This window comes from Sinocyclocheilus anshuiensis, unplaced genomic scaffold (assembly GCF_001515605.1).
Source record: "Sinocyclocheilus anshuiensis isolate Anshui unplaced genomic scaffold, SAMN03320099.WGS_v1.1 scaffold38, whole genome shotgun sequence".
In the NCBI taxonomy this organism is placed as follows: domain Eukaryota; kingdom Metazoa; phylum Chordata; class Actinopteri; order Cypriniformes; family Cyprinidae; genus Sinocyclocheilus; species Sinocyclocheilus anshuiensis.
The window spans coordinates 1273105-1289842 of NW_015544213.1; the positions used below are offsets into that span (position 1 = coordinate 1273105).

A 16738-nucleotide genomic window follows, 5' to 3' on the forward strand; every position below is an offset into this window, starting at 1 on the left:
TATATATATATATTCTAAAATGTAGTGTCATATGATCCTTCTGAAATCATTCTAATATGCTGGTTTGCTGCTTAGGAAACATTTCTTATTACCAATGTTATAAAACAGTTGTGCTGCAACCGTTTTTGTGGCAACCGTGATAATTTTTTTCAAGGTTATTTGATGAATAGAAAGTTCAGAAGAATAACATTTACTCAGAATTTAATTATTTTGTAGCAAATATCTTTACTGTAACTTTTTTTATTATTATTTTGATGTGTTCTTGCTGAATGAAAGTACTAATTTCTTTAAAAAAAATTAGAAGTGACACTAATGGGTTGTGCAAGCATGCACATGCTTGTTTTGTATTGAGTGTGAGTGAAATGCAGAAAAACTCAAATGTGTGTGTCTCACTGCTCTGTGGCTGCTCTGCAGATGGGTCAGACTCCAGGGATAAACCCAAACTTTACCGATTACAGCATAGCCTCACTGAGGTTGGATCTGACCGGAGTGAAGAAGGAAACATTCAGGTAAGGAAAATGCTTAAATGACCATTTCTGCGCAGCAGTGTAGAACAATAAAAGGTGAAAAACACATTTAAAAAAGCGTCCAACACATGCCTGATTTTTTTTCTGCACCGCAGCTGTTTGGGCCTGGGATTCTGCCTCACCACTGTGAACTGATGCATGAGGACGGGCTGGTGACTGTGACCCCTGTCAGTTTGGATGCTGAGACATTCGTGGATGGACAGCGAATCTCTGACACTACGGTTCTGCGCAGCGGGGTGACCGTCCAGTTCGGAGCCACTCACGTCTTCAAATTCGTAGACCCCAGCTATGACCACAGCATGTCCAAGAGAGACCCAGGGCCCATGATGAAGGGCAGACACAAATCAGGGTGAGACATTTTTTCTTTAAGAGCAGCCACATAGAGCTGAAAAGCAAATATAACCTGATAAGAATCACATTGAGTGTGTCCAGAAAGATTTGAACTAATACAGTTGTCAGTAGCCGACTACTGATCCTTTATTGACCAGCTGTGGCAGTGCAGCACAAGGAACCATCTGTTGTACTGTGTAACATTAGACGCAGTGATGGGGAAGCTTCTTTGAAACTATAGCTTGCCAAGCTACTCTTTAAAAAAGTCATTAGCTATACTTCAAGCCACTAACAAAAAGTAGCTAACTACATTTGAAGATATTTAATATCTTTTTTGAGGATCTTTGCTAGGATGACAGCATGAGAATGAACAGGTAAATTGATTCTAAATGCAACTAATACAACTAGAAAAACACTTCAGTTTCTATTTCTGAGTCGAAAACGTGTCAAACAGCAGCATTTAACTACAAAAATAATGTATAAAACACCTCCGAATTCTGCAGGTTAACAGGTGAATCATTCTTTTGAATATTTTCATTCACATGAACAGTGATCTGATTCACTTAAATGAATCTGACTTCTCGATCCTACATGAAGACCGTTTAGAGCCTGTTTATTGCATCATACTTTTTTCAGGATTCTTTAATGAATAGAAAGTTCAAAAGAACTGCAAAAGCAGCAAATTAGGAGTTTGAGGCAAAAAGTCATAGTTAATAGTTAGTTAATAGTCAGTTTGGCCCATTGACCAATTGGCCCCCAATCTAAAGTGTGACCTAAAAGTATTAATTTAAAATAAAAAATTAAATTAAATTTAAAAAAAACTAACTTACCACAAACTTTTGACTGTACTGTAAAAACATTATCAATTGTTTTAATTTAGGTTTTTAGAGCTCTAGAGACTTGCCGGTTCTTAACAGACAGTTTACACACATCAAAATATGATGAAATGTGGGTGAAGAAAGGAGTCCAAAAGGTACAGTAACAAAAACAGACAATTAAATTCTAAGAGTTGGAGTGAAGCTGGAAAGTGGTCATGAAAAGCTAAATAATGGCTTTTTTTTTCATGTAAGAAAGGTTGAATAAGTTGATGTCAAAATGCTTCAAAAGTGGAAAAATATGGCACAGTTGCTCATGAGATGTTTTGTACTTGTGGAGTCATTAGATGGCAGTCTTTTGATATCTAAGTGTCTCACTTTATGGTGTGTGTATCTGTAACTCTGCTGTCTCTCTGAACAACCAGTGCGAATTATGTTATGGGATGCTCTGCTACCATGACAACAGGAGTTTCACAGGTTTTGCACTTGGATTTTCTCTGCAGTGACTGTCCTGACAGATTTCTAGTGTTAAATGCTGCCTTTACTATGAGAACTGTTGGAAAAGAGGCTGGAAGAGTGACAGGGAGAGGGTGAGCGGAAGGTTATGTCGGCCACAGGCGCAGAGAGACTCTATAATCTGATCAGCGTGGGTTGGAGAGGGGTGTGTCCCTGTGTCATTTCAGAGAGAAACGCTGTGTTTGAGACAGGGCGGAGTGTAGTGACGCTCCCACCAACACACACTCTTCGCCGTACTCCACTGTTAAACATATCAGACAGGAGCAAGAGGAGTGTAGAGCTGTCCTGGTGAGTTTATCCACATTTTACACATGTTTCATGGAGCCTAAACACTCCGCTTGAGTGATCAGGTGACCATGAAGATTTGTTGTTTTTGTTTGTTACCAACAAACTTTGATTTAGCTTGCTAAATGTTGATATTTTTAACAGTACAATGTTTATTTAATCATAAAATGCTAATTAAAACATTTGTTCTTGTAACTCTTAAATATATAGGGTTGTTCTAAAACTTCCTTTATTTTTGATTCGTTCTGTATTTGTGGTTAGTTGACATGGACTTTTCATACTTTTATCTAAAAATGTAATTCACTATATGATATTTTATATATTATGTTACATATGTTTTTGAGGAAATGGTGGTACATTTCTTTCAGGATTCTTTGATGAATAGAAAGTTCAAAAGAACAGCGAAAAATTGTATAAAATTTTGTACAATTTTAAATATCTTTACTGTCAATTTTGATCAATTAAGTGCATCCTTGCTAAATAAAAGTATACATTTTTAGCATGGGGAAAACATTAGCATAGCCTCAGGATATGGGGAAAAAAAAGAGACGCTACATTGATTGCGTTTATTTTAAGGCGTTGAACAGTCAACATTAATTGCATAACACAAATTGTTCTCAGACCTCTTCATTAGTAATTGTTTATTCTTAGATTATGACCCTGTTAGAACATGTGAGCTTTCCCCCCATGAAGATTCATTATAAAGCTCTCCCAGAGTTTTCTTGTGTTTTTTTTTTTTTATGCAACTTTACAAAGTAATGTTGTCTGAGATGTTTGTGTGAGCTTTTATTCCATGCACATCCTATTGGCATGCATGTGAATGTGCAGTAATTAAGTCTGCGTTCATTTCAGGCCATTCGTCTGTAATGTCTAGGTTCAATTAGGTTCATTTCCTGCATTAATTTGATGTGAATACATGCCGTCTCTTAGCGAACGTGTTCGTAGCGGTAAGCAGAATCTCTAATCTGATGTCCTGATGTTCTGCTGGATTACAGCACTGCTCATTCCAGGACATGGAAGCTTGCTGATGGCAAGGATCAGACAAGGACTCAGTCCTTGTAATATCTGATTTTTTTGATTTGTGTTATGTGAAAACATAAACATAAATGCAATGAAATGTTCTATATACACTACCTTAGAAAAAAAAAAAGGTTCTTGGGAGGACATGTTTGACGTTAAGAAATTAAGTTGTTTATGGTTGCCAATGTGGTATCACAATAAAGGCTGTTTTTTTGTGGCTCAGTGAAGTCAGAACAATGCATTTTATAATATTACTTGTACTGTTTGGAGTTACATAACATGAAGCTGTTTTTGCACTGATGCCAGGCTTGATTTATTATCAGTATAATCATATATTTTGGTTTATGTCCATCAAGTTCCCAAAAAAAGTACTGTACTTTTTATTTGTAAAGTATTTGATTCACTGGATTATCCGAAATGGGCATTACCACATGGTTATTTAATATGTAAACTGTTTCTAGCTGGAAATGTCATGAATGTCATGGAAATGTTTGGACGTACTGCCCATTCCCAAGCTGCAGTTTAGATGTTACCTGGATATATTATGTCTCATCTGGATGCAAAGAGCTGGAAACAGCTGTTTGACAGCTGTTGAACACGGTAGCGGTTTGCTGCCTTCTAATCTTGTCATTTACGGTTATTTTTTTGTTGGTATAATTGTATTCAAACACTGTGCGGGTGTATCTTTAGGCTCATTTATTTAGGCTGGTAAGAATGTCTGTGTTACTGATTGTCTTCAGAGCTCATACACACAGTAGTATCCCGGTGTTCGTGAGGCTGTGAGCTGCTGCTTTTGTTTGACTTTCCATTCAGCTCAGGTTTTATGTAGCTGTGTGTTTTAGAGTGTATGGAGGTGGTTATATTGTGTGTGTCTGTTTGTTTGGCCACAGATACCGTTTACTTCCATGTCATCTGCTGAAATTATTAAACCCCCCTCCCCTTTTTGTGTTTCTCAGAAGTGTCCCAGAAACGACCTTTGACCTTCACGGGGACTTTCATAGTGGCTCTGCTCTCCCTACAAGCAAGGTATCACATCGGCATGTTTCTTTTGGATCTTTGTGCATGTGTTTGTGTGTGGTGTGACGGATCTCTAATGGGATATTTGGTGGTTTCAGAGCTCAGGGAAGCTGGAGATGGAGCGTTCAGGAAACAGTGAAAGAGGCCTGGTGAAGCCCATGATTAGAGGAGAACAACAGGACTTTAACAAACATGATGGAAGGTAAGAACTTAGCTGACTCTGTGTGCCTAATTTTCATTTTTTTTTGTCTGTAAAATTAAAAATTCCGACTTTCACTTTTTGAGATTTGAGGCCGTCAATCATTTTAAATATTTAATCACAATTCGTTCTAAATATTTCTGAAAGAAAACAAGATAAGATATATGTGTATTTATTCAGTTTGATAAATTATTTTTGTTAAGTGTCTCTACTGTTTCATTTCGTCCTGTCAGCCTTTAGTGTCCTGATCAGTTTTTCAGAATTACGCAAAACTGAATGAAAGCGTTATATTGTCAGATGTGTGTGTTTATATATATATATATATATATATACACACACACACACACACATACAGTATAAATATTTTTGGCTAATTTGTTCATTCTTTTAGTTAAAAATAAGAATGCAGTACTGTCAGATTAACACATTTAATTTCACAGCACATTTAATTATTATGTATTTTTCTAAGAATGTTTCGCAGAAAATAAAAGCATCATGTTGGGTTTTGTTCCAATGTTCCAAAAGAAAGAGGAAATAATAAAAATAATTATGCAAATTGACAATGCAAAGTAAAGCCAGGGGCATTTTTTTTTAGAAAGTAGTAGTTATAAAAACGATAATAAATGATTACTATTATTATTATTATTATTATTACTACTACTATTAAAAATGAATTACATTAAAATAAAAATCTAAATATTATAAAAAATAAAAATCATAATAAAAAAGTATTATTTTATTAAGTAAATGATCCTAGCCTTATTTTTCATAATTCATTATTATAATCTTTTTATTTATTATCTTTTATTTGGATGATTTTGATGTGATGTTGAAAATACATAATTCAGAATTCTGTGGATTTTGCTCTGCAGTTAGTGTAGAAAATGTGAGAACAAATGGTTTAGTAAATGACACAAAGCAATGCCATGTTCGTTAAATTCTCTGTTTAGTAACAGCAGGTTTAGTGCACATCAGCTATCAGTCAGCGAGGGTCTCTATGGAGTCGGTGCTGGGTATAGGTCTCTGTATGTAACCTAACCCTTTTCCTGTCTGAACCTGAGACACCTGAGCCCGCCGCTCACCTGGCTTCAGTCTTGTCATCAATAATCCAGTGGAGATGAGAACGCACATTCAAACACGCACAGCACAGTTTGGCATCTGTGACAGGATGTTGTACGGCAGGACAGGAGCGGGATCTCTGGAGCGGTGGGCGTCTGTAGACAGCGGTGTCAATCTGTCCTATCTTAACTGGTTCATCGAGCAACAATTCTTTCCCCGCAGGTCCCAGGACGGCCCAGAGCTCACTCTGCCGGCCAGCATCGAGTTCAGGGAAAACTGTGAGTATCACGTCCATCTGCAAAGCAAAACCAGTCGTTTTGTGCTGGTTTAATTTCCGCGATCTGACCTTAACTGGGTCGTGTGTTTTGTCTGGTGTGTGGTGGGTTTTTAACTTGCTGTTAAGTTTACATGTTTTGGCATTGGCTGGGTGTTGCAGACACAACATAGTGTTTCCACTTGACCTGGTTGATGGTGGCATGCATTTTCTTTCATTGGTTGTGTCAATTATAAAGCAAAACAGCCAGCTAATTATAGAAATCACTAATGGTTAGCTGCCTCAGATCAATGGATGGAAAGTATTGATCACTGCTAATAAACCCATTTCATCATGAAGTCAGTTCAAAATAAATTAGATTTTAATTTATCTAAATTCATTCTCATGGACTCATTCTGTCCATTAAAAAATTCTTAAATTATAATAGAATATATAATATATAGAATATATAATTGTCCCACTGTGCCACTAGGTGGCAGGAGTGAGTATTATGCCAGAAGGCAGAGAAGGAATTCTGTGCAGTTGCATGGATGGATTGGACAAAAAACAAAACAAAAACGGCCTAGGACCACTGGCACAACACAACCCTAAGTGGAAAATCACCCACTATATATTTCATTTGCATTTGTACGTTCCAGTTTACATATTTAGCTGAAAAATAAGCTTACGAAGACCTGTTGTTATGTTATGTGTTATGGTTATATGTTGTGTCTTGTCACGTTATTTTATGTGTTGTGTATTACGATATGTGTTATGTGTTATGGTTATATGTTGTGTCATGTTATGTGCCATGTTGTGTGTTGTCATGTTATTTGTCATGTTATGTATGCTGTTATGTTATGTGTCATGTTATTGTTATGTTGTGTCATGTGTTGTGTGTTAGAAAATGTGTTGTTTATATATTGTGTCATGTTGTGTGTTCTGTAATTGTTATCTGTTGTTTAGTTTCATGCTTTTGATTTGATATGTACGGTGGCCCAGTAGTGCACAACACAACGAAATCTCCAAAACACATAGAAATCGCCACAACACAACAAAATTGCCGCAGCACAACGGAAACAAGCCACAACACAACGAAATTAGCACAACACAATGGAAAAAAGCCACAACACAACGAAATTAGTACAACACAACAAAATAACCACAGCACAACGAAATTAGCACAACACAATGGAAAAAAGCCACAACACAACGAAATTAGTACAACACAACAAAATAACCGCAGCACAACACAACGGAAAAAATCCACAACACAACGAAATTAGTACAACACAACAAAATAACCGCAGCACAACACAACGGAAAAAATCCACAACACAACGAAATTAGTACAACACAACAAAATAACCGCAGCACAACACAACGGAAAAAATCCACAACACAACGAAATTAGTACAACACAACAAAATAACCGCAGCACAACGAAATTAGCACAACACAACGGAAACAAGCCACAACACAACGAAAATAGCACAACACAACGGAAATGGTCCTATGCACACAAACATAGCCTATATATTTGCTACTTTTTAACGCGTGAGCTCCTCTTTAATAATACGGCGCTTATTTTTAAGCGCTGTTACAGTTGAATGAGTCAAGGGATTTAATGCAGGGTCTAATGAAATCCAAATTTTGATATCCAATATATTTTCATAAACCCTTACATTTTCTATGGGACAGTACATTATATATCACCCCATATCATGGTGCCAATAACGGAGTGTTTATATTAATTTGGTTCAAATAACCAGCCTTTTTGACATATAGGCTATTTACACTAATTATGCTCACCAATGTGGCCACACAAAATTAAAAATGATGCGCGCCAGGTAACAGAGCAGTGGCGTAGCGAGTAAGGCACATAAAAGTAGCATAGTTAAAGTCCACCTTTTGCTGGACTCGCTCTTCTCCTTTTTCCCCCATCACATATCAGATCAGAAAGGCATTTACTTTCAATGTAGAAAATATTCCAAAAGTGAAAATAAATAATGTGCATAACGAGTGTTTAATAATGAACTATATAGGGGTTATGGGTATAGGTGTATGGAGGGCTTTATTGTCCCAATAGCGGCATCCATTTAATATTTTTTAAGAAATATAGTAATTTACTCTACATTACTATTGCATCCTGTTAATGTACAACAAAACTGAGGTGCAAACATCTGCCACTATATTCAAGATTCAAGATTCAAGATTTTTATTTGTCACATACATGGTTATATAGGGAATATATGACCAGCAGTGAAATGTAAGTCAGGGCTGCTCCATGGACAGTGCAATTATTAAAGAATACAAACACAAGAAAATTATATATAAATATAGGTATGGAAAAAGTCAGATAAAAAATAAGAATAAAATAAAATGCACAGGACAGTATACTGTAGGCTTAATAAATATTTAGATGAGCAGGAATATACAAGAGAAGAATGTGCAAACAGGTTGTACAGGGTAGTAACATAGCAGCAAGGGGGTGGGGACCACCGAGATAGCAAGGGACTCATATAGACTATATAGACTATAGCCTATAAATAATATCTAAGGACTATTTACACTTATTGCAAAGAAAATACAAAAAAAAAAAACTAACGTGCAAGCTTTATATAGTGGTAATGGACTAACCAAACCTTAATTTTGAACAATTTACTAGACCAATACCATGCCAATGTTTTTATGGACTCTTGAACTGGCACATATTATTACTGTTGAATTCATTTCATAACGCTGTTTCTCGCGGCCACGTAAACGATGCTTTAAAGCTCAAATTTGGGCTTCTTACCAGAGTTAATGGTCTAAAAATATTACTAATTTTAAAGAGCTTACTGCACTAGGATTTTTAAATGACACTTTTAAGTTCGCATAGCCATATAAATGACTTGGCTAATTAAAAAAAAAAAAATTGGTACTACAGTAAAATGCCCAAAATTTGAATTTCGTTAGACCATTACCTCTGGTATAGAGTCCTTAGTTTTAACGCATCCCTTATAGTGGCCAAGAAAGGGAGCGGGAGCATTTCCTTTGTGTTGCAGCGATTTCATTTTGTTGTGACTTGTTTCCGTTGTGTTGTGCTATTGTTGTGTTGTGCTAATTTCGTTGTGCTGCGGCGATTTCGTTGTGTTGTGGACGACTGGACCACCGTAGGGTTTCCGTTGTGTTGTGCTAATTTCGTTGTGCTGATCGTTGTGTGATCAGTAGCATGGAATTTACAGCACAGCTGACAAACTAAATGTATATGTGTAACTGCCATTTAAATGAATGTGCATGCTAAAATGTAGCTCTCTTCTGGTACATTAAAACTTGGTACATTCCCAATTAAATCTCTCTCTGCTTCCTCTATCCCATGATTTCCCCCCATAGCCGAGGATGCCTTCCTGTCTGCCATCATTAACTACACCAACAGCTCAACGGTGCACTTCAAGCTGTCTCCCACCTACGTGCTGTACATGACCTGCCGTTACGTCATGTCCAGCCAATACCGGCCTGACATCAGCCCCTTTGAGCGAACACACAAGGTCATCGCCATTGTCAACAAGATGGTGAGCATGATGGAAGGAGTTATCCAGGTGGGTGTTGACAATTTTTACTAGAATTATCTTCTGATAATAATAATTATTAATATTTATACATTTTTGACAATGCAAGTTGTGTGTAACTTTTATTATATTATAACTCTATTATTTATACTTTAGACATGTCGCTGTAGCTCTGATGTAGAGATTTGTCCGTGGAGTTACATTATACATGCTTTTGTAGTTGTAGTGTTAAAGCTAGTTTCACTCTGCTTTCATCGATTCAGGTCATTGCCTCAGCAAACAGTGCTTAAACTACTGCACTCAGTGTTTCCCCTGTGTTTGTTTAGTATGTGAATGTCTGTGTGTGTGTTTGTGTCTCTGTGCCTTGTTTTACCGGATTCATGCACCATATTTTCTTAGCTGCGCTTGGTTCAGCAGCTTCCGACAGTCACCAAGTGGCCATACTGAGATGTATCACTAGAAAAAGAAACAAAAAGAGCTTCTTGTTGCTTCTACAGGGAAAAGTGTTTGTATAGTACATTACCGTTTAAAAATTATTATTATTATTTTTTTTTTAAAGAAGTCTCTTCTCACCAGGGCTGCATTTATTTGATCAAAGATACAGTAAAAACAGTAATATTGTGAAATAATATTATACTATAAAATAACTGTTTTCTGCTTTATTATATTTTAAAATGTGATTTATTCCTGAGATGGCAAAGCTGAATTTTCAGTAGCCTCCAGTCTTCAGAAATCATTTTAGAAATCCTTTTGAAATGAAACTTTTCTTATTATTATCAGTTTTGAAAGCAGTTGTGCTGCACATATTTTTGTGTAAGCCATGTGATACATTTTTCAAGATTCTTTGATGAATAGAAAGTTCAAAAGCTTTTGTAACATTGTAAATATATTTAGTCAATTTTGAGCAGTTTAATGCATCTTTGCTGAATAACAGTATTGATTTTCTTCAGAAAAGTCTTACTGACCCCAAACTTTTGCACAGTGGTGTAAATATTATGAACGAGACTGATTATCAATGCATGAATCAAACTCAGTGAATCATGTTTTTTACTGTATCATTGTATATGGACTGATACAAATTCTACAGAACAGTGAAATTGCTCACAGTAACATGAACGAGTCGTTGTTGCTCATTTGCATAAAGTAAAACTTTTCTCAACTATCTAGTCACTGCACACGGCCTCATTGGATTGCCATCGTTCACTTTCATCATTTGGTCACCACAAATAACTATGTAAATGCCTCTTTACAGTTCAGAAATGAGGTCCACATGCTCTGTTTATTTATGTTCTTATTTGGTCAGCGCGTGCAGGTTTTGAGTGGCCCACCCAGGTGTTCAAACCGTATATCTCATAGACTGACAGAAATGTTCAAATGCAAATAGTTATTTAATAAATCGTCCATTTCCTTACTCCCTGTTACAAGACTTTAAATGGAGTTCAGTGTCTAAAATGAGAAAACAGACTGTCGTTTATATGAATGGATACAGTCGGTCTCTTAAAAAAAAGAAAAGCATTAGTGTCATAATCCATTTAAATGTTTATTTTCTTTTTCTGAATTTTTGAGAAATCCAAAATCTTAAGCCTCACATGTTTAAGGGCCTAAACTTAGAAAAAGAGAAACACAATCTCAGAAAGAGAGAGGGAATTAATTTTTTAAGGCTTGGTAGCAAAGCTGTACTCCATTTTTAAAATAGCAAGACATTAGGATATTCTTAATTTGGATGTTTTTTTTTATCTGAAGTAACTTTTTATCTACACAGATCAAAATATTTAGTAGGTTTGTCATTAGTCAAACCCTGATTGTTAACATCAGGAGTTTTAAAATCATAGTTTTCTTTTATAAGCATTAAAAAGGGCATGCATGAAAGGATGATCTACTCCTTAAAACAAAAATAACCACAATTTTCATGATTTCATTAGCACACTTACTCTACTGTTCAAAAGATTTTTTAAATGGTTTTTGAAAGAAGTCTCTTATGCTTACCAACTCTGCATTTATTTGATCAAAAATACAGTAAAGCAGTAATATAATTACAATTTAACAGAACTGCTTTATATTTTAATATATTGTATTATCGTAATGTGTTACTGAGATGCAAAGCTGAATTTTCTGCATTATTACTCCAGTCTTCAGTGTCACAGGATCCTTCAGAAATCATTCTAATATGCTGATTTGCTGCTTAAGAAGTATTTCTTACTAGTTAAAAAAGTAAAAAAAAAAAAAAGAGCATTTATCTAGTGGCTTGTAAATTTCATCCTTGGCATCACAGAAAAGCAGCTGTATCTTTAAACTGCACCATTAATTATAAAATCAAGTAAAATCACTCTAGATGACTCTGACGTCCCGTACGGCAGTGAGTGCAGGATGATGTTGTGACCTGTCCCGTGTGAGCATGAATGTCTATGTGTTTACATGCCTGTGAATTCTGTCCATGCCATGGCTGTTGTTGACAGTCTCTCTCTCTGTCCTGTCGAATGTCTGTCCACCCCCCCACCCCCTCTTCCCCCACACCTACTATCTCTACAGGAGATTGCTGAAGGTGATCAGGTAGGAGTTTGCACTGCTAGGGAGGCGTCTCATTCTTCCTGTTTCTCTCTCTCTGTTCTATCTGTCAGCTTGGCTCCGTCTTCCATGCCTCTTTTATCACCCCATAACAGAAAGCAAACAACCCAAGCCAACTAAGTAATCCCTCCTCCTACAGCTGGACACAGTAGTTCATAACCCCTCATTACGACTCAACATGGAACATGTGATACTAAAAAACAAACTCTAATTGCGGCAACATTTTAATTGCGGCATCTTCCATTTTTGACCTCTGCTTACTGCACTTCAGTGTGGATGAGAGACTACCCCATGTTCTTTTGCTTTGTTTGGAAACGTTTAATTTCCTTTTCATTTGACTTCATGTCTGTGGTTAACGTCATTGTTTTTATGGATGCGTCCTGTGGCCAGTATGACGTATTCGGGAGGGTCGGGGCAGGATGGGGGGTTGCTGTCGTCGTCATGTGGGATAGATGTGTGCAGGTATACACAGAGGTCCGGTTGTTTCCGGACCGTGTGTATCCCCTCTCTGTTGCAGGGATGTGGGATCCAGGGCAACCAGTCACCGCAGCTTCCCAGTCAGTCGTGCCTAGCTTGAGCTAACTTTAACACGTGAATGATTTCTACTCTGTCTGGACGCGGTGACTGGTTGTTGGAGGCCGGGAGGGTTCGACAGAGGCACATGTCTATCCTGGGAGTGCTACTTAGTGCTTTTCATGGCTGTAAATCTTTTCTTTGTTGTTTGTACGTCGGATTGTTTTGCTTTAGCTGTGTGTAACGGCCCATCTCTGTGCATTACAGAAACAGAAGAATATCGCCGGGGCTCTGGCCTTCTGGATGGCTAATGCCTCAGAGCTGCTGAACTTCATCAAACAGGACAAGGATCTGAGTCGCATCACGCTAGATGCACAGGATGTTCTCGCTCACCTGGTTCAGATGGCTTTTAAGTGAGTGTTTGAACGTGCATGCATATTTACGCTTAATGTTTCAAAACCTAGAGAGCTGCCATCCTATACAGCATATTTCAATTTATATTTGTATATTTATTTAAATATCATTTGCTGTATATAACATTATATTAAAATATATATATGTGTATACATGCTTAAGTAAAAAGTACACTTTTGAACTTAATTTTAATTTTACATTCTGGTTTATATTTAAAAATGTTAACTTTTTAATTAACTTTTATATTTGAACTGATTTTAATTTTGTGGGTATATATATTTATAATTATCTGTAAAATCTGTAAAATAGCACATTTGCACATTCATAATTCTGTATTTTCTCTATATTTTTTATTACTATATACTTATTATTTTGTTTATTTATTGTCTATTCCCGTTATTATTAGTGTTATTTTTCTTTTTATTACCTTAAATTATATGTATGTCTGCACTGTCTGTACTTTCTGTACTGGAAGCTCCTGCCACCAAGATGAATTCCTTGTGTGTAAACACACTTGGCAATAAAGCTCTTGCTGATTCTGAAAAAAGTGACGTGACGTGTAGCCAAATATGGTGTCCCATACTTGGAATTTGTGCATTATATATATATATATACATTTATTTGATCAAAAATATAGGGAAAAAATTTAATATTGTGAAATATTATTATGATGTAAAATAACGTTTTTCTATTTTGATATACATTAAAATCTAATTTATTCCTGTGATGCAAAGCTGCATTTTCAGCATCATTACTCCAGTCTTCAGTGTCACATGATCCTTCAGAAATCATTTTAATATACTGATTTATTATCAGTGCTGGAAACTGTTGTGCTGCTTAATATTTTTTTGGAACCTGTGATACTTTTTTTCAGGATTCTTTGATGAATAAAAAGTTAAAAGAACAGAATTGATTTAAAATAGAAATATTTTCTAACAATATACACTACAGTTCAAAAGTTTGGGGTCAGTAAAAGTTTATTCTTTCTTTTTTTTTGAAAGAAATTTAAATTTTTATTCAGCAAGGATGTGTTAAATTGTTTAGAAGTGGTAGCAAAGATTTTGTTAGAAAAGATTTATATTTTGAATAAATGCTGTTATTTTTAACTTTTTATTAATCAAATAATTGCAGTTTCCCAAAAAATTTTTGGCAGCACAACTGTTGCCAACATTGATAATTCTAATAATAAATCAGCATATTAGAATGATTTCTGAAGGAGCATGTGACACTTTATACTGGAGTAATGGCTGATGGAAATTCGGCTTTGCATCACAGAAATAAATTATATTTGAAAGGATATTAAAATAGAAAGCATTATTTTATATTGTAATAACATTTTGCAAGATTACTGTTTTTTTTCTGTATTTTTGATCAAATAAATTCAGCCTTGATGAGCATAAGATACTTCTTTAAAAAACATTACAAGTCTTACTGATACCAAACCTTTGACCTATAGTGTGTGTGTGTGTTTGTGTGTGTGTGTGTAAATTTCAGCTTTATTTCCATATCATATGAAAACAATTCATTTAATTGTAATTGATCATCACATAATTTAATTGTAATTGGTCAATTACAAAAGTGATTTGTAAAATAAGTTCATACTGTGTTCCTGTAACCATTGTCAGGCGGCAGGATGTGCTGAATGTAAGGAATGCTCTGGGTCTGGCTTGTATTGGCTGAGCTGTAGTTTGGGTGTATGAGAGAGAGTTACGGTCCTGGGGCCGGTTTTCAGCACAAACAATGTGGTCGGACCGCCTCCGTTTCCTTTAAGCACTGGAATGACCAGCTGAAACAACTGCGCTTTTGTGCGGTTTGTGAAGCGGCCAGGTCTCAGATTTATTGTGGGATTCTACAGGAAGTTCTTTAAGGCCTTGATGGTGGATATATGGTCACTAAGTAACGTGTTCTTGCAGGTACCTGGTGCACTGCCTGCAGTCAGATCTGAATAACTACATGCCAGCTTTCCTGGAAGATCCCGATGAACAGAACCCACAGAGGCCCAAGATAGGTGAGCAGAGACCCAGTCTCATGTTTTCAGATGCAGGTCACCTTTATTTATATAGAGCTTTATACAAAACAGAGCAGCTTTAGAGTAATAAACAGAAAAATAACTGAATCATTGATGCAAGCTTCTTCATATATGAGCCCAATTCAAATTGTCATGTAAAGCTGCTCTAAAAAGACGATAGTATCATTATTCAGCTCAAGTCAGTTCAGTTTTGGTTCAGTTCAGTTCAATAACTGTGTAAGATTCATCAACAGTTGCAGTTTTCGATATTGCATGTATTTCGATTAAAAAAACTAAATCAGAATTACAATTGAAATAGTTATATTGGACCACCTAGTGGTGGTTTTGAAACTCAACAGCAGATATGTTCTACCCCAAAGCAGTGATATCTTTCAGTTTCTTTAAAGGAACTTGCAACATCTTAATTTTTTGTTGTCTTGGTCATTGTAGAATGTTAAGTAGTCTTATTTTGATAAGTCTATTTCAACAAAATGACTTGGACAAGTGGACAGACATGCCCTCTTGATTAGAATGGCATCAACATCTTAAGCAACACAGAAATTTGCTGAAATGAACCAGAAACATGCAAAACATCTTAAGTAACATAGTAGCATGTCCAGTTCTCTAGAAGAGTGTTTCCCAACCCTATTTTACAAGGAACCACAATTTTAAATGTTGCACATCAGGGACCAACCACAGAAAAAAACATGTTCAAAGAGAATATAAAAAAAAAAAAAGATTAATTCTTTGTTTTTCAACCTTTTGTATAAATATCTGTGCCAGCTAACAGCGGTAGTTCATAACATTGCATCATTATAATTGCAAATAAAATAAATAAAAGAATGATGGTATTGTTTCTGTTTATACTGCATTAAAAGCCCTGACTTTCCACTTTCCACAGAGGACGTTCTGCACACATTAACGGGCGCCATGTCTCTTCTGCGGCGGTGCCGTGTCAACGCGGCCCTCACCATTCAGCTGTTCTCGCAGCTCTTCCACTTCATCAACATGTGGCTCTTTAACAAGCTGGTGACAGAGGCAGACTCGGGCCTGTGCTCGCACTATTGGGGCGCCATCCTGCGACAGCAGCTCAGCCACATCGAGGCGTGGGCTGAGAAACAGGGTTTGGAGCTGGCCGCAGACTGCCACCTCAGTCGCATAGTGCAGGTACCACATGCAAATATATACACCAGTCTTTCCCAGAGTTGCATTTATAGTTAAGCTATTAAAGTTGAGTCATTATAAGCTATAGGTTAAACTAATTATGTTTACTACACACTAACCAAACCCTTACAGACACATTTTGGCAATTTTAGATTTTAAATAAGACGTTATCTGGTCCAAATATATACTGTTTTTATTAAGAATAAAAGTAAGTAAGAATGTTTTGGCATGGTTAGATTTTAATTGAGACATGATTTGCCCCATTTATGAGCCTTTTTCTTGTGGGCACATCCACACAAAGAGGTCTTTCTGTTATTTTGCAGACATTTACCTCCACAACATCAGCAAAGCATGCATGTACACGCACAACAGGATTAGAATCCCTTGAGCTGTTCTGAGTTACTTTCTTATGGCTTTTCTGTTGTGTATATAATGATTGTTTTATTAGATGGTGGAACAGCATGCGTCATTTATAAAAATGTGACCTTAGGTTGTTGCCTGT

The 16738-nt window shown here is 36.3% G+C and overlaps 1 protein-coding gene across 10 annotated transcripts in view; it reads left to right on the plus strand.

Moving 5' to 3' along the window:
- Positions 1-16738, plus strand: part of LOC107697133 (afadin-like) — a 156193-nt gene that overhangs the window by 98634 nt on the left and 40821 nt on the right. For 5 of the 10 annotated variants that reach the window (XM_016497776.1, XM_016497780.1, XM_016497781.1 and 2 more), the window contains 10 exons: positions 415-509; positions 623-876; positions 4450-4519; positions 4609-4712; positions 5991-6046; positions 9397-9602; positions 12102-12122; positions 12918-13063; positions 14978-15072; positions 15974-16239. In XM_016497776.1, the coding sequence (XP_016353262.1) occupies positions 415-509; positions 623-876; positions 4450-4519; positions 4609-4712; positions 5991-6046; positions 9397-9602; positions 12102-12122; positions 12918-13063; positions 14978-15072; positions 15974-16239 (1313 nt within the window). The remainder of the gene's footprint in view (positions 1-414; positions 510-622; positions 877-4449; positions 4520-4608; positions 4713-5990; positions 6047-9396; positions 9603-12101; positions 12123-12917; positions 13064-14977; positions 15073-15973; positions 16240-16738) is intronic. The other 5 variants (XM_016497779.1, XM_016497782.1, XM_016497785.1 and 2 more) reach the window with 2 other exon arrangements.